Below are 25,901 nucleotides of genomic sequence, written 5' to 3'. Positions count from 1 at the left end.
TCAACTCTTTGTGGCCCTGTGGACTGCAGCCCGCCAGGCTCCTCTGTCTGTGAGATTCTCCAGGCAGGAACACTGGAGTGGGCTTCTGTGCCCTCTTCCAGGAGATCTTCCTGACCCAGGGATCGAACCCGAGTCTCTTATGTCTCCTGCACTGGCAGGTGGATTCTTTACCGCTAGGAAAGGAAGCCCCATTCCTGCCCCTATGCATCCTGATTTCCTCTCCAGCCTCAGTTAACCATTTTTATTCGATTTTTTTTTGTAGTTGTCCACTGTTTACATAATACAGAAACATAGAATATATTCTCTTTCTGTTGCAAGACTTAACATTGTTCTATAAACTGTTTTGTAACTAACATTTTTTCCTTAACTTTGTTGTTTTATCTTGGAGGTTGTTCTCTACCAGTTCACAGAAAACTCCCTCTTTATTTTTACATTACAAAGTCTTCTACTGTATAGAGGTACTGCGATTTAACTAGTTCCCTCTCAATGAACATTTGAGCTCTAACTATATAAATACTTTTGTTATGCAAAAGTGTTTGCATTTTTCTATAATTGTAGAATTTTAGATGAGTAAGATAGCTTAGCGGTCATCTCATCTGACACCCTCATTTTAAACCCAGTGTTCCAAGCATTCAGTGACTATGTAATAAAAAGTGACAAGTGGAAAAGAATAGATTTATAAAATATTCATTCATAATTATAGCTGTATTTAGAAATACAAAAGCATTCCTATTTTTAAAATACCTGTTATGAGGTACAGACTCAAAACAACCAAGAGCAAGCAACTTTTATCAGTAGAAATAATGATGTTTTCCCTTCATTCAGTTTTTAAAATTTATAGCATTGATGAGGGCAGAAAAAGGGAGGACAGTTTTTTGGAAACAATTGGGATATTTTAAATTACTTGAAGATTTCCATTATTAGAAGAAGAAGACAATTAAATATAGTAATCTTACCTTTAGCATCCTATTTGTCCTAAATATTGGATTAAGCCCAAAGACGAGGTAGAAAACATCAAAGGGCATTATTGATGCCATATCCAGCTGTTGGAAGAACATACTCATAATTATGATGTGATTACATAAGGTTTTGGACATAAATGGACATAACAGTGTATGTGAAAGTTAACTAGTCACTGCAAATTATTTGCTGTTTAATATAAAATTGTTTTCAGTTAGATATTCATGGTGTCACTGAAAGGTAGATCAACACCACGAAAACAAGAGCACTATTTCATAGCTTCTGGCCAATGAATTTCATTGCCAGCTTCATGCATCTGATCTTGCTAAGCTTAGGCGTTACATTTGTCTGGAATTTTGTTGAGCTGTCATATGTATTTCAGAGATGGCATGGTTGCTACTGTTAGAATATATTTTAATAGTATTTTGAACTTGGGGTTTTTGGACTGAAGCTCAAGCTCATTATTGATTTTATTTGAAACAACTGGACATTCATTGTAGTGATAGATTTTTATATTTCAACCAGTTCTCCAGTGGTCAGGCTGATTATATTGTTGGTGGTACATCCAGATGCTTCAGTTCTTTCTACTGCTCTCTACTTTGGATCATATTGTTAACAACAAACAGCAGGGAGCATATCTGTCACAGACTGTATAGGCTAACAGAGATGAGAGGAAAGAAATCAGTTCCATTTATAATTAATTATCAGTTCTGATGGGAGAAAGTATTGAAAGTACCATTATAGCTAAAAACATATTTTAAATATGTGATGTATTTAAATTATTCTGGCTTTATATTACCTTGGTAATTGTGAGATGACAGCATCATATTTGCATACTTTCTTGATTTCAATGATAACAATAAAAATTTTTATGTAAGATAATGATTCATTTTCATTCATCTTTATGTTATCTTGAAAAATAGGGTACATTAAAGAAACATTTAATTTATTTAAGATAATTAAGAGCAGTTAAGAATTTTCTGTAAGGCCATACATATGAAATGAAAAGTTAAAGTAATTAATTGTGTACTAGAATTTCAAAGCCTAGTGATATTGGAAAGAAATGGGACTGTCAGTTTGAATCAACCAGATTAGTTACCATAAACAAATGCTTTACTAGAAGTATTGGCTTAAAAATGCATAATGTCATCAAACCTTATTGATTTTATCCTACAGATACTGGGCCTCCTGACAAGTTGAGAGGTGTACATAGAGTTACTATAATAATGTCTTATAAATGAGGAAGCAGGAGCACAGAATCGCTGATTTGTCTAGTGCTATTTCAACATCCAATTGCTTGAAGGCCCATTTGACTTTTCCATGCAGACAGTCAATAAGTTGTGCTTGATATTAACATATTGTCATGGATTTGTGTAGATAGAGATGATTTATTTCTCACTGAATTGTAGAAAATTGAATTAATGACCAACACTGTACTCTGTACAAGGAACTTTGCAAAGCACATTGGAGTTAAGATACTGTTTCTGTCCACAAGAAATTAACAGTCAATGATAGCATAACCAAGCACAAAAATAGGTATAACACAATGCTATAAGACATGTATTATATGTCCACCTGCAATGCAGGAGACCCCGGTTTGATTCCTCTGTCAGGGAGATCAGCTGCAGAAGGGATAGGCTACCCACTCCAGTATTCTTGGGCTTCCCTGGTAGCTCAGCTGGTAAAGAATCTGGCTGCAATGTCGGAGACCTGGGTTGATCCCTGGGTTGGGAAGATCCCCTGGAGAAGGGAAAGGCTACCCACTCCAGTATTCTGGCCTGGAGAATTCCATGGACTGTATAGTCCATGGGGTCACAAAGAGTGGGACACGACTGATTGGCTTTCACTTCACACATGACCTGTGGGATGTGCTAAGGAAATTCAAAAGAAGTGACCTCAATTAAACGTGAAAGTTTACACTTAGAAACCCAAATTAAATATGTGAGTTTATTTGCATTTATTCAAATTCAAGAAAGTGATTAAGAGTTTGAAATAAGCTTTGTAGCACTTACAAAGAATGTTAGTTCTCTTTGTAGAGTTCATCAAAGCAGTTTAGATCTTTTATGACTATGTCTAAGTCTGTGGGAAATTTTTACAAAGAAAATTAGTTGGAGATGAAAACAGATCGAAAGAAATTACAATCACCATAGATTGCCAACAGGGACAATCTGGCACCTAAACTTAGATCTGTGTATTTTACAAAGTTTGAGGCCACTGTAGTGTCCTTGAAATGGGAAGTTGGAGTTCAGTCATACAGATTGGGTAAGCTTGGATCACCCTCAACTCTCTGCCTAATTCTCAGAGTTAGATAAACAATAAAAGATAATAAACTACCTTGTAAATAATTATTCGAAGAGGCAGAGGAATCAGAAGTCATATTGCCAGCATTTGTTGGATCATGGAGAAAGCAAGGGAGTTTCAGAAAAACATCTATTTCTGCCTCATTGACTATGTTAAAGCCTTTGGCTGTGTGGATCACAGCAAACTAGAAAATTCTTAAAGTGATAGGAGTATCAGACCACCTTACAGTCTGCTGAAAAACGTGTATATGGGTCAAGAAACAATGGTTAGAACTGGGCATGGAACAAATGACTAGTTCAAATTGGGAAAGGAGTACAACAAGGCTGTATATTGTCACCCTGCTTATTTAACTTACATGCAGTGTTTTTGTTTGGTTGCTAAGTCGTGACTGACTCTTTTGTGACCCCATGGACTGTAGCCTGCTCCTCTGCCCATGGGATTTCCCAGGCAAGAATACTTGAGTGGGTTGCCATTTTCTTCTCCAGGGGATCTTCCTGTCCCAGGGATTAAACCTGCGTCTCCTGCATTACAGGCAGATTCTTTACCACTGAACCACCAGGGAAGCCCATCATGTGAAATTCCAGGGTGGATGAATCACAAGTTAGAATCAAGATTGCAGGGAGAAATATCAACGACTTCAGATATGCAGATGATGCTACTCTAATGGCAGAAAGTGAAGAGGAACAAAAGAGCCTCTTGATGAGGATGAACGAGAGTGAAAAAGCTGGCTTGAAACTCAACACTGAAAAAATGAAAATCATGGTGTCCAACTCCATCACTTCATGGTGAGTAGAAAGGGATAGAATGGAAGAGTGACAGATTTTATTTTCTTGGGCTCCAAAATCACTGCACTGACTGAAGCCATGACACTCAAAGACGCTTGCTTCTTGGAAGGAAAGCTATGACGAACCTAGACAGTGTATCAAAAAGCAGAGACATTACTTTGCCAAAGAAAGTCCATATAGTCAGAGCTATGATTTTTCTAGTAGTCACGTACTGATGTGAAAGTTGGACCATGAAGGCTGAGTGCCAAAGAGCTGATACTTTTTACCTGTGGTGTTGGAGAAGACTCCTGAGAGTCCCTTAGACTTCAAGGAGATCAAACAGTCCATTCTAAAGGAAAACCAGCACTGAATATTCATTGGAAGGATTGTTGCTTAATCTGAAGCTTCAGCATTTTGGTCACATGATGCGAAGAGCCAGCTCATTGGAAAAGACCCTGATTCTGGGAAAGATTGCAGGCAGGTGGAGAAGGGGAAGGCAGAGGATGAGATGGTTGGATGGCATCACTCACTCAATGGACATGAATTTGAGCAAATTCCTGGAGACAGTGAATAAGCATGGTGTGCTGCAGTCCATGTGGTTGCAGAGTCAGACATAACAGTGACTGAACAGCAACAACAACAGATAATTATTGGTGAAAAACTACATATGGGTGAAAAAATAATATTATACAATTATTTGAAAAAAAGAAGGTGCCATGTTATCTATATAATTGCTTCTTTTTTTATTTGCTGTATGCCATTTGAACAATTTCTAGAGATTTTATCTTATTTAAAAGTTTTTTATTTTGTATTGGAGTATAGGTGATTAACAGTGTTGTGTGAATTTCAGGTGTACAGCAAAATGATTCAATTATACATATTCATGTATGCTGTTGTTTAGTCACTGGGTCATGTCTGACTCTTTTGTGATCCCATGGATTGTAACCTGCCATTTTGCTGTGTCCATGAGATTTTCCAGGTGAGAATCCTGGAGTGGGTTGCCATTTCCTTCTCCATGGGATTTTCTGACTCAGTGATCAAACCCGTGTCTCCTGCATTGGCTGGCAGATTCTTTACTGCTGAGTCACCAGGGAGACCCTGGTGTTGGATGTATACATGTATATTGTATACTGAAAAGCAAAGACATTACTCTGCTGACAAAGGTCATATGGTCAAAGCTATGGTCTGCCCAGTGGTCACGTACGGTTGTGAGAGCTGGACTGTAGAGAAGGTTGAGTGCCAAAGAATTGATGCCTTTGAACTGTGGTGCTGGAGAAGACTCTTGAGAGTCCCTTGGACTGCAAGGAGATCCAACCACTCAATCTTAAGGGAAATTAACCCTGAATATTCATTGGAAGGACTGATGCTGAAACTGAAGCTTCAGTTTTTTGGCCACCTGATGCAAGCAGCTGACTCATTGGAAAAGTCCTGATGCTGGGAAAGATTGAGGGCAGAAGTAGAAGAGGGCATCAGAAGATGAGAGGCTGGATGGCATGACTGATGCAATGGACATGAACTTGGGCAAACTTCGAGAGACGCAGCCTGGCATGCTGCAATCCATGGGGTCACAAAGAGTAGGACGTGACTGTGTGACTGAACAACAGCAGCAGTGTATATGTTTGTATATGTACACGTGTTAGTTGTGTAGTTGTGTCTGACTCTTTGGGACCCCATGGACCGTAGCCTCTGTCGATGGAATTCTTCAGGCAAGAATACTGGAGTGGTTGCCATTTCCTTCCTTCCTTCAGAGGATCTTCCTGCATTGCAGGCAGATTCTTTACTGTCTGAGCCACCAGAGAAGCCCATGTATATGTACATTCTTTTTCAAATTCTTTTTCCCATTTAAGTTATTGCAGAATATTGAGCAGGGTTCCCTGAGTTATTTCATACTGTATTTTATGTTATATGAACAAGAATGAAATAGGAGTAGAAACAATTTTGTTGACTTTTACATCATCTTGCTACATGAATTGGAGGCTAAAATTCTGTATGGACAGGACAAAAATACACTCCACATTCCTTTACTGACATTTAATAGGATTTAAATATGGCCACTCTGCTTTGTTTTGCTTAATAAAGACCCGTATTTTGAATTACACACTTGCACACACACGGAAGTATATTGTATAATTATTGAGAAGAAGAAACTCAGCCTAATACAACTTCATCTGTATAAACTTTGTTAAACAGGCTGCAGTTTTGAAAGGAGGCAGTTTTTTTGGTAAAAATTTGTGGATGGACTTAAACTCAAAATGATATTGGATTTTGGAATTGTAAGTCACCTACCTGAAATTTTGTAGAATTCCTGTAGTGTCTCTTTAGTTCATTTGAATCCACCTGAAATACATTATAATTCATATTAATTTTATGCAATTTTATTAAATATATTCTCACTTAAAAATATTTATAACTCTTTCTATTAGGCCCTTCCAATTTCAGCCTATAAATATGCTTCCTCTTTACATACCTTAAATCAATAAACCTTCCTTGGCTTTGTTTTCTTTTTGTATTTTTTCTAATTATTTGTCACACTCAAGCTTCTTAGAGAGTTGCCTACCTTGTTTTGTTCTATGCCCTTCCCTCATATTTATTCCTCAATAAACGGTAATTTGATGGTGATTTGACTTTTGCTTACTTCTTCACTTTCACCAAGGCTACAGTTTTGAAAGCCACCAATGATCTCCTAATGAGCACACCCAGGGGGTCTTTTATAACACTATCATTCTTTTATGGTGGGGCTTCCCTGATAGCTCAGTTGGTAAAGAACCTGCCTGCAATGCAGGAGACCCCGGTTCGATTCCTGGGTTGGGATGATCCGATGGAGAAGGGAAAGGCTACGCACTCCAGTATTCTGGCCTGGAGACTTCCATGGACACAGTCCCTGGGGTCGCAAAGAGTTGGACAGGACTTAGCGACTTTCACTTTCACTTTTCTTTTATGGCATTCACTGTGTTTTGAAATCACACATACCTTTCGTTCCCATTTATTTAAAATCGGTCTACTCTGTGAATGATAATGTATTTCTGGACAGGGTTGATTTTGTTTAGCAACTGTGTATAACTAGTGACTATAAATATTAAAAGCTCAATAAATATTTGAGTGGATGAACAGGTAAAGGAACAAAGAGATGAAGAAAACTTTTGAAGCAGTTGACTTTTTGGGGACAATTTTAAACTTTCTTTTTCCCAAGAATCTGTAATGCCATTCTTTACTTCCTCAGTTTCAACTGAAGAAGTTGAAAAAAACTGCTTCATTTCAAAACTGCAGCCTGTTTAACAAAGTTTATACAGATGAAGTTGTATTAGGCTGAGTTTCTTCTTCTCAATAATTATACAATATACTTCCGTGTATGTGCAAGTGTGTAATTCAAAATATGGGTCTTTATTAAGCAAAACAAAATAAGAGTGGCCATATTTAAATCCTATTAAATGTCAGTAAAGGAATATGGAGCGTATTTTGTCTTGTCTATACAGAATTTACTTCTTCAGTTTCAACTTTTCAGTGTCCCACTTGCATTCTTTGACTAACCATTTAAAAGTCAATATTTCCCAGGTTTCAGCCTTCTTCTCTTTTCTCTTCATATTAATTATACTTCCTGGGAAATTTCATCCACTTGCAGAGTTTCAAAGTCACTAGGTATGTTGATGCTACCAAACCTCTACCTCCATTTAATACCACTTTCTGGAGCTGTTAACCTGTCCAGCAATTGGCTCCTCACTTATCAGTTTTGCTAATCGCAAAGTTAGCCTACAACAAACGTGAATTCAGCATCATCTCCATTTCCCCTGAAGCCTGACCACACTCCTTCTCTCACTGAGTATCCCACGCACGTTATCATCTCCCTAGTCAATGAGCCCACACCACGCCCTCTCGCTCAGCTCTCATCCAACCAGCAACCAAGTTCTACTGGTTCTCCTTCCTACAATTTTCTCATGCCCAGGGATCAGACCCACATCTCCTAGGTCTCCAGCAATGGCAGGTGGGTTCTTTACCACTCACGACACCTGGGCAGCCCTGTTCTCAAGCCTATTTTCTCCTCTGGCTTTGGTTTCCTTGCCTTGAGTCATGCTCTCTTAGATCAGTTCTACAGTGGCAGTGAGATGATCGCTGTAGATCACTAACAATTCTATTGATTCATGATATCACACGACCTAAAGGAAAAAAAAAAAAAACCTGCTCCCTTTCATGTACACAAAGCTCTACTCTGTCCACTCGCCTCCTGCAGCATGTCATACTCACTCTGTTTAGAAGTGCATCACCAAATTTCCTACTGTGATGCCTTGACTTTGCTGTTCCCAGAGCTTGGGACATATTTTTTCCTTTTTCTTTGGGGAACAAAGGTGTGCAGACAATTTCAACTCATTCCTCAGAATGTGGACCAAGTGTTCCCTCCTTTGTATGGTTTTCTCTGTATCAAATAGCACCCAGGGCTCACCTATGTCATGACTCACATCACAAAACGCCACCGTTTTTCTTTTGTTTATTTCTCCTTCATCCTCTGAGCTACTTAAAAAGATAAGGATCATATCTTTGTCCTCCATTTCTCAGCTCCTAACACAATGTCTAACACATAATGGATGAGCACTGAATGTGTGATAAGAGGTAGAGTAATAGAAAGACATTCATTCATATTCAGACCTAAAGGAGTTAATGCTAATGTTGGACTGATGGGGCTCCCAGATGGTCTTAGTGGTAGAGAATCTGCCTGTCATTGCAAGAGACTCAAGAAACGTGGGTTTGATCCCTGGGTTGAGAAGATTCCCTGCAGAAGGGCATGGCAGCCCACTCCAGTATTCTTGCCTGGGAAATCCCACAAACAGAGGAGCCTGGCGGGCTACAGTCCATGGGTTGCAAAGAGTCGGACATGACTGAGTGACTACTATTACTACTACTATTGAGTTTATATTTGTCGATTTTAGCTATAGGTAGGAAGAAACTGTGTATTATTAATTATTCAACCAAAGTATTATAACTTGGACACATGGAAGCAGCATCCTCTAACATTATTATCCAGGCTGTCCATGTTCAGAAGTTTTAAGCTGCTCTTGAACAGTGTTGAAAATCGGTTAGCTAACTTTCCAATTCCTGTCCCACCACCTCATTTTACTTATCAAATTTTACAGAAGTGTATTAGAAAATAAACGACAAACTTATTTAACAATTGTTTTCTCTGAAACAAAATGGCATCCTGAGCCACAGGTAGACACAGATATGTATATATAAGTTTATGTTGAATCAAGTACCAAGCTTGAGTAAGATGAGTCAGTTGCTTTAAAGCTTATATGGAACAAGCAGACATTTCAAGTGCTAAGAAGTTATGTTAAAGTGTAACCATATCCTTCAACTCTGGAAGAATTTTCTTAGCATATTCATACTTTTGCTTTCAGAGTTGTCTCTGATCCTATGATGGAATAAATGGAAGTGTGCTAAAACTTGCTGCTACTGCTGCTACTGCTAAGTCACCTCAGTCATGTCCGACTCTGTGCGACCCCATAGACGGCAGCCCACCAGGCTCCCCCGTCCCTGGGATTTTCCAGGCAAGAACACTGGAGTGGGTTGCCATTTCCTTCTCCAATGCATGAAAGTGAAAAGTCAAAGTGAAGTTGCTCAGTCGTGTCCGACCCTCAGCGACCCCATGGACTGCAGCCTTCCAGGCTCCTCTATCCATGGGATTTTCCAGGCAGGAGTACTGGAGTGGGGTGCCATTGCCTTCTCTGAAAACTTGCTAGATTATATGAAAATGCCGTCTGGGGTTTCTAAAACCTCTCTTCTTGGCACATTAAATATATTTGGCGTCGTTAGCCTTCTGAAGATCAGTTTGCTAACTGAGGACAATTAAGCACTTATTTTTTAAAATGTGAAAAGTGAAAGTGCTAGTCACTTAGTCGTGTCTGACTCTTTGCAACCCCATGGACTGTAACCCACCAGGCTCCTCTGTCCATGGGATTCTCCAGGCAAGAACACTGGGGTGAGTTGCCATGCCCTCCTCCAGGGAATCTTACCAACCCAGGAATCAAACCCAGTTCTCCTGTGTTGTAGATGGATTCTTTACGATCTGAGCTATTAGGGAAGCCCATAAAATAACTACAATGTAGATTAAATAGTTATTCAAGAGAAAAAAAAGATCCTTGAGCTAAGACTGCCATTCACGCACTCCTTCAAATATATCTGGAATATATCCTCTGATTTCCTAAGGTAAATAGGGAAATTAATTGAATGCTGTCCCTACTCTCAGGAGACTTATCAGGTAAGAAAGGAGACCACATATACAAACAGGAGATGAAAGGAAGTTAGTGTGTGGACATTCATCATTTGATTCAGTCAGCACTTTACTGCACACCTTCTAGAAGCCAGACCATGGCTAGGTGTTCACGTTGTCTTATTTAATCTTCACAATAAGTTTATGAGGTGGGTGTAATAGTTCTGTTTTATGGATGACAAAGATAGTACACAATGAAAGGGTGAATTTATTTTCTTCAAGTATTATTCTAAGTTAATTTCAGAGGTGAAACTTGATCCTAGTCTATTACTATTTATTTCTGCTACGTCATAGTGAGCTTAATGGTTATATACCAAGTAAATAACAGAAGTATGAGCAAAATCTGCAGAGCAAAGAGAAGAGAGTGGTTAATTTTCTTCAGATCAGTTTATAAATAGGAACTAAATCACCAAAGGCAGTTGACTCTAAGGGCAGGCCTGATAGACGTGGTCACTAGAAGGGCTTCCTTGGTGGCTCGGAAGTAAAGAATCTGTCTGCAATTCAGGAGACCTGGGTTCGATCCCTGGGTTGGGAAGATGCCCTGGAGAAAGAAATGGCTATTCTTGCCTGGAGAATTCCACGGACAGAGGAGGCTGGTGGACTATGGTCCGTGGGTCACAGAGTCAGGCATGACTGAGAGACTAACGCTTTCACCTCTTTCACAGAAGGTGCTGAGGGTTTCCATGGATCCTTGTGATTGGCAGGCTCAGCAAAGTGTTGTGAGTGCAAATCTCATCTAAATAACCCAGACGGTCATTGCCAGCTCTACTCCTGCTGTCAATGAAGGACATTTTAAATGAGATTTTTTTTTTTTTTTTCTATGCCAACAAGTTGGTTGCTTGTTGGTTAGGTTGCCCAGTCGGGGTGGGCTGTCATCTTTTTTTTTTTTTTTTTTCCTAAATTTTTAAAAGAGATTTTTTTTTTTTGGTCCTTGAATCAAAATTCTGCTCTCTATGGAGCACCATTTTCAGAAGAAAGATATTGCACATAAATACTATGGAAAACTTGTAAACACTCACCATTCCCTCTATTGCGGCCTCCAGCACTCAATCTGGTATCTATTTTCCCTCAAGCCTTTCAGGAATTAATATTTCTGTACTCTGCCTGGAATATCTGGTAACTGTAGGTATGTAATAAATGTTTGTTGAATGAATGAATAACTTGGAGGTGTAACATAAAGGTCACATGAATAGCTCAACTGCAGTGAGACTCTCAGGTTGGCTACTCGACTTGGATCGTCCTCTTGTTGCAGCTACTGCTAAGTCATGTCAGTCGTGTCCGCCTCTATGTGACCCCATAGACGGCAGCCCACCAGGCTTCCCCATCCCTGGGATTCTCCAGGCAAGAATACTGGAGTGGGTTGCCATTTCCTTCTCCAATGCATGAAAGTGAAAAGTGAAAGTGACGTTGCTCAGTCGTGTCCGACTTTCAGCGACCCCATGGACTGCAGCCCACCAGGTTCCTCCGTCCATGGGAGTTTCCAGGCAAGAGTACTGGAGTGGGTTGCCAGCGCCTTCTCCGGATCGTCCTCTTAGCGACATGTAATCAAAGTTTTAAAGTCTAAAACTACCTACTCTGAGTTAAAGAAACCATTAAACTTCATTTGAACAAACGAAGCAATTAGATCCTGCTCTATATTTGTGGCTTGTGATAATGAGTTTTAAATGGAGCCCATTGAGTGTATTTTTATTGGTTATTTTTCTTGGTTTTAACACTCCATTATGTGCAAAGATGTCTTCGAAAATTGAAAATAAAGTTTCTCCTTGCTGATTTTGTCATTTTCCATTTGTCAAACATTGATTTTTCTCCCCTTCTTGTGCATCTAATGGAGGTTGAAATTAGCGCTCATTTTCTTGCGTGGTGTTTCCTTCTTATTTGTGTGCCGTCATCACCGTTCGTCAACCTGCCAGCGTGCTTAGAGGAGTGCCGACTTAACTGGTGCTCTGAAGTCTGCACAAGGAATGGTTTGAATAGATTGTTGCAATAACTTTAGCTCTGGCCTTTAGAATTCTTCCTAGGAAAGATTTCTTTTTTAAAAATTAAATGTATTTACTTTAATTGGAGGTTAATTACTTACAATACTGTATTGGTTTTGCCATACATCAACATGAATCCACCACAGGTGTACACGTGCTCCCCATACTGATCCCCGCTCTCACCTCCCTCCCCATACCATCCCTCTGGGACATCCCAGTGCACCAGCCCCGAGCATCCTGTATCCTGCATCAAACCTGGACTGGCGATTTGTTTGTTATATGATATACATGTTTCAATGCCATTCTCCCAAATCATCCCACCCTCTCCCTCTCCCACAGAGTCCAAAAGACTGTTCTATACATCTGGGTCTCTTTTGCTGTCTCATATACAGGGTTATCATTACCATCTTTCTAAATTCCATATATATGCGTTAGTATACTGTATTGGTGTTTTTCTTTCTGGCTTACTTCACTCTGTATAATAGGCTCCAGTTTCATCCACCTCATTAGAACTGATTCAAATGTATTCTTTTTAATGGCTGAGTAATACTCCATTGTGTATATGTATCACAGCTTTCTTATCCATTCGTCTGCTGATGGACATCTAGGTTGCTTCCATGTCCTGGCTATTATAAACAGTGCTGTGATGAACATTGGGGTACACGTGTCTCTTTCCCTTCTGGTTTCCTCAGTGTGTATGCCCAGCAGTGGGATTGCTGGATCATAAGGCAGTTCTATTTCCAGTTTTTTAAGGAATCTCCACACTGTTCTCCATAATGGCTGTACTAGTTTGCATTCCCACCAACAGTGTAAGAGGGTTCCCTTTTCTCCACACTCTCTCCAGCATTTATTGCTTGTAGACTTTTGGATCGCAGCCATTCTGACTGGCGTGAAATGGTACCTCATTGTGGTTTTGATTAGAAGGCACTCCCTATCAAATGGTATTTTTAAAGGAAAAAAAAAGACAAAACAAAAGCAAAACTACTCCTTTCAGCTTTTTGATAACTTAAAATCATCTAAGGATTTAAAAGAAAATATTCAGGAAATCAAGGAACCTACCTCTTATCTTCAAAAACATGTACGAGCCTAGGGTGCCATGCACTCGGTTGCTGTGCTCACCCCAGGGTGGCCCTGGAGGGTCTGTTTCTGTGCAGCGCTCCCCAGAACTGTGACGAAGATATCACAGGGCACGTGCGTTGGAAAGGAAGCATCCTTTTAGTGAGCTGGGGAGGGCCCTGGGGGGCAGGGGAGTGTAAGAGATTTGGGTGTGTACTTGTGAAAACTTATTCTTCTCTTTCTGCCTTAGATTGATTGGATTAACTGTGAAATTCCCTCAACAGTAAGAATAAATCCAGTTGAAGATGAGGGTGAGAATGCTCTTTCTCAGGTGGATCAAACAGGGCGCTTGATGCTGAGGAATGAGGTGTGATGAGTCTGGAAAGTGAAGTGCGGAAAGAAGACAGGCAGCAGACACAGTTGCAGGCGCCCTACGGGCATCAATTCATCCAGTCTCCCCATCAATATTATGAAGGTACTACTGTTGCTATTTTTAAAATGAGGAAACTAGAGCACAGGGAGATGCATGGTTCCCAGCACACAGGGGAGAACTCAGCGGTTGTTTTGTTATGGTCGTTACTAAACTGATGGTTCCAGTGGTTAAAGACCCACTCATGCAGTCCCTCAGACGTTAAATTAACAACAAGCAAACATTAATTGTTTTTTTGTAGTTCAGTCTTTGATATTCCTTTGTCAGTTTCTGCTTCTCCCGAGCCCCTACTTACTATTATATCTCCCCCTCTCATAAACTGGAGCCTGGGCTGGATTAATAGCAGATCGAAGAGGTAGATGGTATCGCATATGAGGTCTGTAATAAGCCAGTAGTGTGTGTTGTGTGGTGTCTGGTACGGGAAGACCACTCGCAGGGGTATAAACCAGCAGTTCCAGTTAAAGGCGATGGTGACAAGTGAGAGCCACAGGAGATAGAATCGATCTGGAAAAAAAGCGACAGGAGCAACCCACATGGCAGGTACAGAACATTAAAATAATTCTGTTGCTTAGTTTGGTCAAGTTGGGGCACTCCCCTCTGGAGATAAGGGATTTGTGTACGAGGCTCTATTTACAGCAATCACGAGGTTCTGCCACTAGAGCCGAGGCGCCGGGCTTTAAGAGGGATGTTAGATGATCTTAGCAGCTTTCCTAACTTTGGAGGGCGTCCTTCCTGTTTCCTAGAGTAGTAGCCACTGTGTCTCTCTGCCGGAGTAACTGCATGATTAGCATCAGGGGAGGAGAACCCGAGGAAAAGCCGAAGGCCTCACTGTGTCTGGAACTGCAGCAGGACCCTCCAGCGGGTCCTTAAGGAAGCTGCAGGGTCAGGGCTTGTGAACCAGGGCCTACATCTTGCTCACCGGGGGGGAGGCTGGGGATGGGACTTGTCCAATTAAATGCACAATGTGAACCCATGGAAGAAGACATATTTTATAAGGATTTTTTTTTTTTTTTTTTGGTGGGGAGAATGTTCAATGAACATATTGCTGAATGCTTCTTTTCAAAGATTATTAGGGACTGGACCCGCTTTGGACTCTTTAAAAATAGACAGGAATATTTTTATATCTTCTTTTCACTAGAAAGCGGCAAATGATCCACTGCAGACCTTAAGTTTAAATACTGGTTTCTAGACAGGCTCAGAATACTGGATGGAGAACATGGAAGCTATCTGTGAGCTTGGGTTTCAGGGGTTCTTGGGAATAGCCAGCCCTCCCACCAAGACAGTCCACTCCTTGACGGTACCTGTGTAGGAATCAATGCTTTTTGGAAGTCTGAGTCGCTTTAGGTACTCGGTCAGGGGTGCCTTCTGGGAATGCTCTTCTTTTAGCTTAGCACTACTTTCTTGGGTTGATGACACAGCTGTGGGCTTTGCTTTATAGGAGAAAAAAGATGAAAAGCTTTTTAAGAGGTTAAGTTAGCTTAGGGAGGAAAAAGTTTAGATTGGAATGAAAACATTTTGTAATCTTCCTTCACGCAGGCAGATGAGGCGTTTTATGACATTTACAATATTGTTGTGTGTGAAAATACCTAAGTAACGAAAACATTGAAATTTGGAAAGAAGTAGCAGATTTAAAGTTTAACTTAAATGACCTAAAGGTGTTGCAAATAGGATATTTTAAATACAAGCCTCATTCCCACATATTTTGGAGCATAAGTAGTTAGTACTTTGGATTGACATTGAACAGAAACTTTACAAATATACACCATTCCACGGGTTCTAGTTTTGGGCTTCTTTAGCTTTATTCATGTCCTTCCAGTATGGGTAAGTAAAGCTCAAAACATTCTTTTTGGTGTATCTTTATAAAGCTATGATGACTATATTTTAGACCTTTCCCTTTAAAAAGAAACTATTATATAATAGTTCATCTCCCTGCCAGGGCATTGTCTCCCAGCTGGCTTGCTTAAAGTGCTGGAGTATTAGGAAACAGCAACCCTCTCCAGTGTTCTTGCCTGGAAATCCCACGGACAGAGGAGCCTGGTGGGCTAGAGTCCAGAGGGTCACGAAGAGCCAGGCACGCTGAGTGACTAGGCACAGCACAACGCTTTAGCAGCTTGCCTCAGCAGCAGACCTCAGCCGACGAAGGGCAGGAGTTGGTGGACTGATCTCCCAGCTTCGTGTTCCTCCAGGATGATTCTTATGTGTCGTCCACACAGATGTTCAGCTGAATCAGGCCCCAGTGGCCCTGCCATTAGCACACCTTCATTGTCTTAACTCCCTTCCCCGTCTCTCTTGCTGTCTCACCTCCTGCACCACCCTCAATATAAAATATTCCTAGCTAAGTCATTGTCTTGGGGAAACTGCTTTTGGGGAAGCCCAAGTGAAACCATTTGCAAAATACTGATACATACCCACTCATCCCCTTCGTCCCAGAACTTTGAGGTAACACCACTCACCAGTTTGGGGACTGCTCTCAGGTGAGGACATATCACCTTGCACTAACTTCCTTTTGTAGAAATCTGTTCTTTGGCGCAGTCTTCTCACCAGGCTGTGCAGCTGGGCATCCGCGTACTCGTTAATAACAGGGGCTACAGGTGGTTTGCTTTTTGGATGAAATGGAAAAAAAAGGTGACAGAGTCAGATCTATAAGGAGATACATATGGGGAGGGATTAAGTTTCTTCCTCTTCCCCATAAACCTAAGGAGATACATACGGGGAGGGATTAAGTTTCTTCCTCTTCCCCATAAACCTAAGGAGATACATACGGGGAGGGATTAAGTTTCTTCCTCTTCCCCATAAACCTAAGGAGATACTACAGGGGAGGCATTAAGTTTCTTCCTCTTCCCCAAAACCCAAGATAATGTACTAGCTTCTCCTTCTACAACTGAGTAGAACAACTCAAGAATAAAATTTAATGGATAGGGTGCTCTGTGCAATACAGGTTTCCCACTGAAAAACTAGAATCCAAAAATAGCAAATGACTATTCTGTGATGCAGTCCAGAGGGTCGTAAAGAGTCAGACACGACTGAGTGACTGAACTGAACGGATTCTGCGATTCCGTCATTAGATGGTATCATGAGAAGAAAAAATGCTATAGTTGATATGGTTGCTGCTGCTGTGGCTAAGTCGCTTCAGTCGTGTCCGACTCTGTGCGACCCCATAGACGGCAGCCCACCAGGCTCCCCTGTCCCTGGGATTCTCCAGGCAAGAACACTGTAGTGGGTTGCCATTTCCTTCTCCAATGCATGAAGGTGAAAAGTGAAAGTGAAGTCGTTCAGTTGTGTCCGACTCTTCGTGACCCCATGGACTGCAGCCTACCAGGCTCCTCTGCTCATGGGGTTTTCCAGGCAAGAGTAATGGAGTGGGTAGGCAGAGTTCTAAGATGTCTCCATGGCTTGCATGTCCTAGGTAATCCCAGGGACAATGAATATGGTGGAGTTTACTTCCATAATTGGTTGTGTTATGTGGCTCAGCTGACTTTAAGATACGGAAATTATAGCGATGTGTCTGATGTAATCAAATGAGTCCTTTAAAAGCAGACAGTTTCTCCAACTGGTGACAGAACAGAAAGTCAGAGATTTGAAGCACACGGGGAATTTCTCCATTTTTGGCTTTGAAGGAGAAAGGAGTCCCCTGATAAGAATTGCATGAAGCCTCTGGGAGCTGAGAGTGATCCCTGGCTAGCAGATAAAAAGGAAGCAAGGACTTCAGTCCTACAACTGTAAGAAACTGCATCCTACCAATAATTGAATAAGCTTAGAAGTGGATTCTTCTTTGGTGCCTCCAGATAAGACCCCAGCCAGGCCTGGCTGGTACCTTAATTTCAACTGTGTTGTGCCTAAAGCAGAGAACCCAGCCAAGCCCACCCGACCTTCTGAGCTGTGGAAATGTGAGCTAGTAACTGGTTGCTGTTTTAAGTCTCCAGAATTGCCATAATGTGTTAAGCTATAGTAGAAAACTAATATATCTAGCATGCTTTAATAAACTTCCCTTCTAAGAAGACATACAAAATAAAGCATACAGTAAGTCCCCTGCATAAAAACGAGTTCTACTCTTATTTCTTTTTGTTCTTTCTCTGAGCCTCCAATTTCATCAGGCCTTCTTTAGTAAGCTTCTTGTATTGCACAGCAAGGTGTTCAGTGAAGTCGTCCTCTTGCAGACCTCGCTCCAGCTTCTCAGTGAAGGTCATTAAGTTGCTGAAGACCTCTTTGGACTCCTCATCCACCTTCTTAAATCCACGATAGCTGTGAACAAACTGTAGACAAAGGTTCTCCCAAATACCATTCTTGGTGACAGCTGTAACCTCGTGCCAAGCATAATCAGTGTTTTCATGGTCTTGTAGACCAGAATACTGGAGTGGGTTGCCATGCCCTCCTCTAGGGAGTCTTCCCAACCTGGGGATCAAACCCAGGTCTCCTGCATTGCATGTGGATTCTTTACTGTCTGAGCCACCAGAGAAGCCCTGTAGTTTTATGGTCCTTCCAATGTTGTCACAAGGTTTTCCTGATTCATTCCTTGTCTTCACTGCCTGACAAAGTGTGATGTAAATAATATTTCTTGAAAGTCACTATAATTCTCTGGCCCATAGGTTGGATGAATGACCTAGGTGCTATGTTGATCCTAGGATGAAAGTTGTCCATGAATTGGGAGTTGGTGGTGGTGACCCAAGCATTGTCAAGCAGCAAAAGCATGTTGAATGGGATGTCCTTCTCTGAGCAATATTTCTCCACGTCCAGGATAAAGTGGTGGAAAAAACCAGTTCTGGAAAATTGCCTGTGAGACTCAAGCTTTGGGGTTACAGTACTCTTCCACACAATAGGAAGAGAGTCCATGGCTATGTTTATAAAGGCTCTTGTGTTAGGGAGTGTTTAACAGGATTCCTATGTGCTGTTTCTCACAAGTCCTTTGTTTCTTTTTAAGCGGAACAGCAGGCTGCTCCCAGGAACTGAGGTCATTGTGTGAGACAGGCCTGAATCTCCTTTAGTAAACATTCTCTTTACGACAAACTCAATTAATCAAGACCCTTTTTACAAATATAATAAATAAGGGGGATTGTCAGGAACATTTAACAGGAGGAGTCCTGCGTGCTGCTGTCTGTTTCTCAAGGATTCTCTGTTCCTTATCAGTTCCTATTCCAAGAATGAGTAAAGCTGCATGCAGTTCTCAGGACTGAGGTCACGGGATGAGACATGCAGTGACTCTTTTCAGCGTCAGCGACCTTGTATGTGTTAGACTATCCATACTGTGGCTATTGATAAAATTTCATCCTGTGAAATAGCTGAGTAATCATCTTACTAAAGATATATAAGCCTGCATTTCTGCTAATAAGGCACCTTTGCGCCATCAGAGCTTGGGTCCCCATGTCTTTCTTTCTTTCTGTCTTTCTCTCTCCTCGGCTAATTCTCTGGAATGCAGAAACCCGTCTAGCTCACTCTCCTGCCCAGGCTTCTAAGACTCTCTTGAGAAGGTGCCCCGTGCCTTCACCCCCACCTCGAGAGGGCGCCCGGTGCCTTCGTGAGAGACTCGAGTCTTACGTCAAGGACTTTATTGGTTTTCTGCGTAAACCAGGGTGTATCAGCCTCTTTCTCTCTTTCATTTTTGTTATGGTCACCTCCGGACCGCCGGGTCCTGGTCCATTAAAGGACACCAACACTCTTGAATTCTTAGAATGATTAAGAGAGATTTCAGCTTCATATCACCAGAAGCATTGCCACCAAACAAGAGTTAGCCTGTCCTTTGCTGCTTCGTAGCCCGACATCACTTTTCCTCCTTACTGATGCAACTTCGGTCTGGCACCCTCTTTAGTACAGTCCTGTCTCATTCACATTAACATCCCGATGGGACAAATATGTGCCTTCATAAATAATTTCTCAAAACACTTCAGGAAATTTCCAGCTACCGTATCTGCATTTGTTGCCTTGCCACTTACTTTAACATTGTAAAGGTTGGCTCTAGCCTTGAACTGATGAAATCATACACGGCTGGCATTAAAATGTGTGCCATCTGATTCTTCACCACGTTTCTTCTTCAAGTCTTCATAAAGGCTTTCAGCTCTCTCTTGAGGCAGCATTAAGCTGAGTGGGGCTCGACACTGATCCTGATCCTGCATCTACACGCCGAGAAGTTTCTCCACCTCCTCCATCACTCTTCCTTGCTTCTTCGATTTTATTGTTGACGCCATCAGCACAGCAGACTTCACATGTTCCATGAGTTCATCCTTCTTCTTTAGAACCATGTTGATGGGTGAACAATTCATGTTGTAAGAACAAGTGGCGTCTGCCATCTTTTCGCCTCTCTCTACTCTCTCAGTTATTTTCTTTTTGTTTCCATTGTTGCCGCTCGGCACTTCTCAGCAGTACCAGCTAAATCACCGCTGCTCTTACACTTGCTTCTGGACACCTTGGGCTTGAAATAAAGACACTGTACACTGTGCAGTACACAGTGCTGCACAACAAATCGCACAAAAGTACAACTGCCCCTGGAGGATGCATGCACGTGACAATGTACGTCAGACGTGTGAATAGCTTACACTACTGGGCGTGTGAACACGTGTGTGCATCTTTGAAATTGTGCGGCTTGAAGGCTTGTATGGAGTGGACTTACTTTATAAACTAGTATATTTTATAATGATCTGAGTTTCCTCATAGTTTATCCTCAAAGCTCTAACTCACTCTTGACCCTCCTGAGTCTAACACTGGGTCTACATAGACCCACATAAGTTCCAGCCATTCTCACCTTCTCACATCCATATCTGCCTTTTCCGTCTCCCTTCCAAATGGGAACCCATGGGGTTCACAGTGGAACTGGGTAACCTGTGCATTCTATTTAAAGAGGACTCTAGCGTGAGCCCCTCTCCACTAATATCCATTTTCCACCAGGTCCACAAATAAATCATATCTAACTGTTTACAAATTCCCTAACCATTGATGTCTTTCTCCCCTTACAATTATCATAGTATAATTTGCACCTCTTTCAAATGTCTAAAGTCCTGCTTCAGCATCAAGATTCTTCAGGTGTGTCTGTGTCCCATTAAGACCTTTATAAACCATTCAAGGATGGAGCAGCAGTGGAAGAAAATCTGATATACGATATAGAAATAGGAGGGCATTCAGTCCACAAAACCAAGAAAAAATTTTTATTTTCTGATGAAAACTTGTTGCCATTTATATCATGTCATAAATTTCTGCTTAAAATCTTAGTATGCCTAGAAGCTTATTCATTCATCAAACAGTTATTGAGTTTCTACTTTTCGTACTGGAAATAGAAAGATATGCTGAACAGACACTAGCCCTTTGGATGTTCACAGTTTAATGGGGGAAGCAAGGATGTAAATAAGTAGCTAATTAGAAGTAATAAACATACATAGAGAATGCTATGCTCACACTGAACTTGGCCTGGGGATCAGAGTGGCCCCATAGGGAGAGCATCACAAGTCTGGAAGGGTTAGAATGTCTTTGACAGAAAAATGAAATGAGGCCCCTCCTGGCCTTGAGAACAACATGTTAAAAAATGTGAAATAAATATGATACGTTGAACAAGTGTTTTGGTGTGACTGGAAGGCAATGTGTACATGTAAGGGGCCAGGTGGTGGGGTGGCAGGAGAGGTAGTGGCTGGGTCTGAAAAGGTGAGTGGGGTCAGGTTATGATGGTTCCTGTTTAATCTGCTTACGGGTTTAAACACTGACCTCTAGGTTAATGGGAACCAATGGAGAATATTACGCAAATGAGGTGTATGAGCTGATAGACGTTTTGGAAAGGTAGCAATAACGGGAGGATTGAAGAGGAGCAGTGTAAATGCATACAGGCAAGGAAGGAAGCTAATAGGTTAGGTTAGAATTGATGAAGGGAAAATGGACTAAAGAAGTATTGTAGAGGCAGAAATCAAAGAATTTGAACTTTCTGGATCTTTTGGATAAACCCAAATAAAGAATCAAGTCTAATTTCTCAGTTTTTATTGTGAGAGACTAAATTCACAAAGATTACTATTACAGGAGACCAGATTTAAGAAAACATTAATAAAAATTTGAATTCAGAAAGAGATGCTTGTTTGTAGTGGGTATATGAAAAAATGAATTGTGTCTATAAGTATATGTGTGTGTGTTCAATTCATGGTGTTTGTAGGACTTTGTGTGATAGGACCTTGCTTGGGACACTCAGGAAGCATTCAGGAATATAACTCTTACAACAAGATCTTGATGATCTAGTGTATCTGGGATTTTTGAAGCTATGTTTGTTTTTGATAGTATCATAAACTGACAGTTTCAAGATCAGGAACTGTATGTCTTCTTTATATTTTGCAAGATCTAGGACAAGGTGTATTTTAAATACATGTTTATTGAATAAATAAACCCACTACTTTCAACCTTTTTCTTTGACCTTATTTGATGTACTTCAATGCATTAAAAAAAATCCATAAAAAGTAAGGTTGAGGCTTGGTGGATTACTGACTGTAAAGTCAGGTGTTCAAACTGTCAAAATGTCTAATTCAAGCACTAAGACTTAAAGAGAATGCTTTTCTTTTCCTGAATTATCTATGTCTTATTTGATTGTATAATTGGCCCTTAATCGCACCAGTTTGTACTGTGCAAACATATCTCACAGTTACATGTTTAAAATTGTATTATAAAGCATGTCACTATTTCTAATCCATAGCTATATTTCACATACTCTGTATTTTTCTTTTTGTGTTAGCTGAACATCAATATGCTAATCTATTCCACCTTTTCTGTTTTTTTCCAGCTTTTTTCCACAATAATCCTTGCCTATCTTCTTCTCCACCAATGTATATACAGAAGTTATAAATGTATTTCTCCTTAGATAATTTGGTGAATGAATGAAAAAATGGAGATGAAGAAACAATATTCCATAAAATAAACAAAAAATTGTATGGAAGTATGAGGGAACCAATGAAATATGCTTTTATAACAAAGGTTCTTTTGAGTTATACTTGATAATTCTAGTTCATATTGTATATTTTTAAAAGAATTATTCCTCATAATTCCTTGGTGAAGAATTTAGGAAACAGTAAATATATTTTATAAATTTTGATAAACAAACATGAGAGTAAAGTTTTATTGATAGTCATCTCTGATTGACATGGTTAAGCATTTTAGATTTTGTGTGAGAATTGGACTATAAAGAAAGCTGAGTCACAAAGAATTGATGCTTTTGAACTGTGGTTTTGGAGAAGACTCTTGAGAGTCCCTTGGACTCTAAGGAGATCCAACCAGTCAATCCTAAAGGAAATTAGTCCTGGGTATTCATTGGAAGGACTGAGGCTGAAGCTGAAACTCCAATCCATTGGCCACCTGATACGAAGAACTGATGTATTGGAAAATATCCTGATGGTGGGAAATATTGAAGGTAGGAGGAGAAGGGGATGACAGAGGATGAGATGGTTGGATGGCATCAGCGGCTTGATGGACAAGAGTTTGAGCAAGCTCCGGGAATTGGTGATGAACAGGGAAGCCTGGAGCGGTGCAGTCCATGGGGTTGAAACGAGTCAGACATGACTGAGCAACTGCACTGAACTGAACTGAATATGTACTTATGGAGGACTAAAGAATTAGTTGTTGTTAAAATACAATTTATTTCTCTTTTTGATAAGGGTTCAGAGGAAACTCATTTCTAAAATCAATTGATAGCAAATAAGAGAATTATAACAGTATTCCTTACTTCCTAAATTCAGTCAGATAGAGGCAAAAAAATTACATAATTAACAATTGTCCCTGTGTTTGGGATTGCAAAAATTTTTACACTCCAGGACAATGTATCATAGTAGTATTGGGATGGGTTAGAAACAGGCTTTTTTTTGGCAACTGAGAGAAAAGCCAATGTGAGAGGAAAGGTAGGAAAGAAAAACTCATCTGCAAGTGACTTAGGAATACCAGTTTCACGAAAGAGTATGTATGTAAATTATAGATTTTGAACTTGATTATTTATAAACCATTGGTGTTTACAGGGCTCTAGGAAAGTTTTCATGTGCACCCTGTGATACATATACTCTAGTTCAAGATTGTAGCTTTAGCATAACACAAACGGATGGCAAACTTTGATGGGGCAAAATGAATAGATAGTAATCAGGGATGAGTCTACAGAGGAGGAGGAATGATACTTTAATGACGTAAAGGGAAGATACTCAAAAGCCTGAGGAAAGATGTATTAGCTGTTGCCTTGTTGAGGACAATAAAGCCTCAAACATTTTAATATAGGATCTCCAATCACCTGTAATTTAGCTTGAAAGCTCAATTGAGACCACTGAAGAACCATAACAGAATTATAAACAGAAGAGGGACATTATTAGCTATGTTTTAGAAAGTTATTGTAAAAAGAAAGATAGTAATTAATTGTGATGAGGAAAAAGTATGATTTGAAGAGGGAAGAGAGTTGAGTTAAAATCTGTGGATTAGTGTAACAGTAGGAAATGTCAAATTTGGTGAACATAAGACATGGATAATGTTCTGCCAAAATTCATGTCCATCCAGAGCCTCAGAATGTGACTGTACTTGGAAACAGAGTCTTTGCAGATGTAACTGTTTACGATGAGGTCACACTGGAGTAGAGTGGGCTCTTAATCTAATGACGGGAGTCCTCCCTATAAGAATGCCAAGTGAAAACATGGAAGAAACACATGGAGAAAGACATGTGACCATAGGGGCTGAGGCTGGGGTGATGTGTCTACAGTCCAAGAAGCACCAAGGATTGCTGGCAATGACCAGAGGCCAGGAGAAAACCATGCAACAGATTCTCCCTCAGAATTTCCCGAAGGGCCAACCTTGCCAATAGCTTGATTTCAGACTTTTAGTCTTCAGCACTGAGAGAGTAAATTCCTGTTGCTTGAACCCACTCAGTTTGTGGAAATTCGTTATGGCAGCCTTAGGAAACTAATAGAATTAGCAAAGTAGGTAATTGTGATACCACATGGACAACTCAGAGGGAGATATAAAATGTTGCAAGATAAATTGAAATATATTAAATTTAGCATATGGTAAACTTGAGGTGTGAATGAATAATCAAGATCTTTTAAAATACAGTCAATATTTCAGGCAGTTGAAAATTTGGATCTGGAAGTCAGTTGGGGGCTGAACGGAGAATCACCTCTCTAGAGGAAATGGTGCAAATTATATAGAACAACATAAGACCGGGAGGTCACAATCTTGGAATTTGCTGACGTTTAAGGAGTAGCATAAGTAAAGGAACTGAGAAGCAACAATTAGGGGGAACTGAAAGGAAAATGTCACAAAAGTTGGGGAAGCCAAGAGTTTGAAAAAGGAAGTCAGTGCTATACCCAAAGCAAGATGGGGACTAGACTAAGGAGGACTCTATATATTTAGCAAGTAAGATTTCATAGGTGATTTTTAAGAAAATTGATTGGGGAAAAAAATGTAATGTGATCAAATTTTGTCATTTTTATCCTCTATTGTCTCAAGTATTTTGTAAAATCAGTACTTAGAATCGACCTTTGTTCTCTAAATAATACTTTAGATTTCCATTCATTAGTTCCTAAATTCATTTAAATGTAGTGTTTATTTCCTATAATAAAATCTTCTTGAATGATTTTTGGCTTTCTTTTGCAAACTTTGCTAGATTCTTCTTAATGCTTAATTAAATGACAACTCATTTAAGAAATTCCAGTTGGTTAAAGTCTTTAAAACCTATGATTTCTGTCTTGAGTAACAGACAGGAATTAGCTAATAAATTCCAGGAAAGGTGTGGTCAAAATGGAGGAGTAATAGTCCCTGAATTCACCTAAATTACAACTATTTATGAGCAACTATCTAACAGAGAAACTCCCTATGAGAAAAACAGGAAGACTAGCAGAAAGTAATTTTACAGCTAAAGATATAAAGAAGGAACCACAAGAAGATGCGCGGGTGAAACAGTCAGGACCCACATCCCTCCATCTGTGACCCACAATCACAGAGGTCCTTCCTGAGAACTGAGGGATCTCAGCCCCAAATTGGGCTCCTTAGACTGGGGGTCTTGCATTGGGGAGATGAGCCCTAGAGCGTCCAGCTTTGAAAATCAGTGGGGCTTCTGTGTGGGAGAGCCAGAAGACTGTGGAAACAGTGTCTGTTCCAAAAGGGTGTATGTAAAATCTCACACTCTGTAAGTCTTAGCACAAAGGCAATGGTTTTAGAGAAGCCTGGATCGGATC

At 40.4% G+C, this 25,901-nt stretch overlaps 1 protein-coding gene across 1 annotated transcript in view; it reads right to left on the bottom strand.

Annotated features, from left to right (window-relative positions):
• The window catches only part of CNGB3 (cyclic nucleotide gated channel subunit beta 3), a 187,263-nt gene that overhangs the window by 77,745 nt on the left and 83,617 nt on the right, over positions 1–25,901 (bottom strand). The window contains exons 4-8 of the mRNA XM_019973506.2: positions 16,200–16,345; positions 15,048–15,176; positions 14,042–14,250; positions 6,312–6,362; positions 957–1,043 (exon numbers count right to left, since the gene is read on the bottom strand). Coding sequence (XP_019829065.2) covers positions 957–1,043; positions 6,312–6,362; positions 14,042–14,250; positions 15,048–15,176; positions 16,200–16,345 — 622 coding nt within the window. The remainder of the gene's footprint in view (positions 1–956; positions 1,044–6,311; positions 6,363–14,041; positions 14,251–15,047; positions 15,177–16,199; positions 16,346–25,901) is intronic.

This window comes from Bos indicus, chromosome 14 (genome assembly GCF_029378745.1).
Source record: "Bos indicus isolate NIAB-ARS_2022 breed Sahiwal x Tharparkar chromosome 14, NIAB-ARS_B.indTharparkar_mat_pri_1.0, whole genome shotgun sequence".
In the NCBI taxonomy this organism is placed as follows: Eukaryota; Metazoa; Chordata; class Mammalia; order Artiodactyla; family Bovidae; genus Bos; species Bos indicus.
The sequence above is the reverse complement of the archived record's forward strand: the minus strand, read 5'-3'. Positions and strand labels throughout refer to the sequence as shown.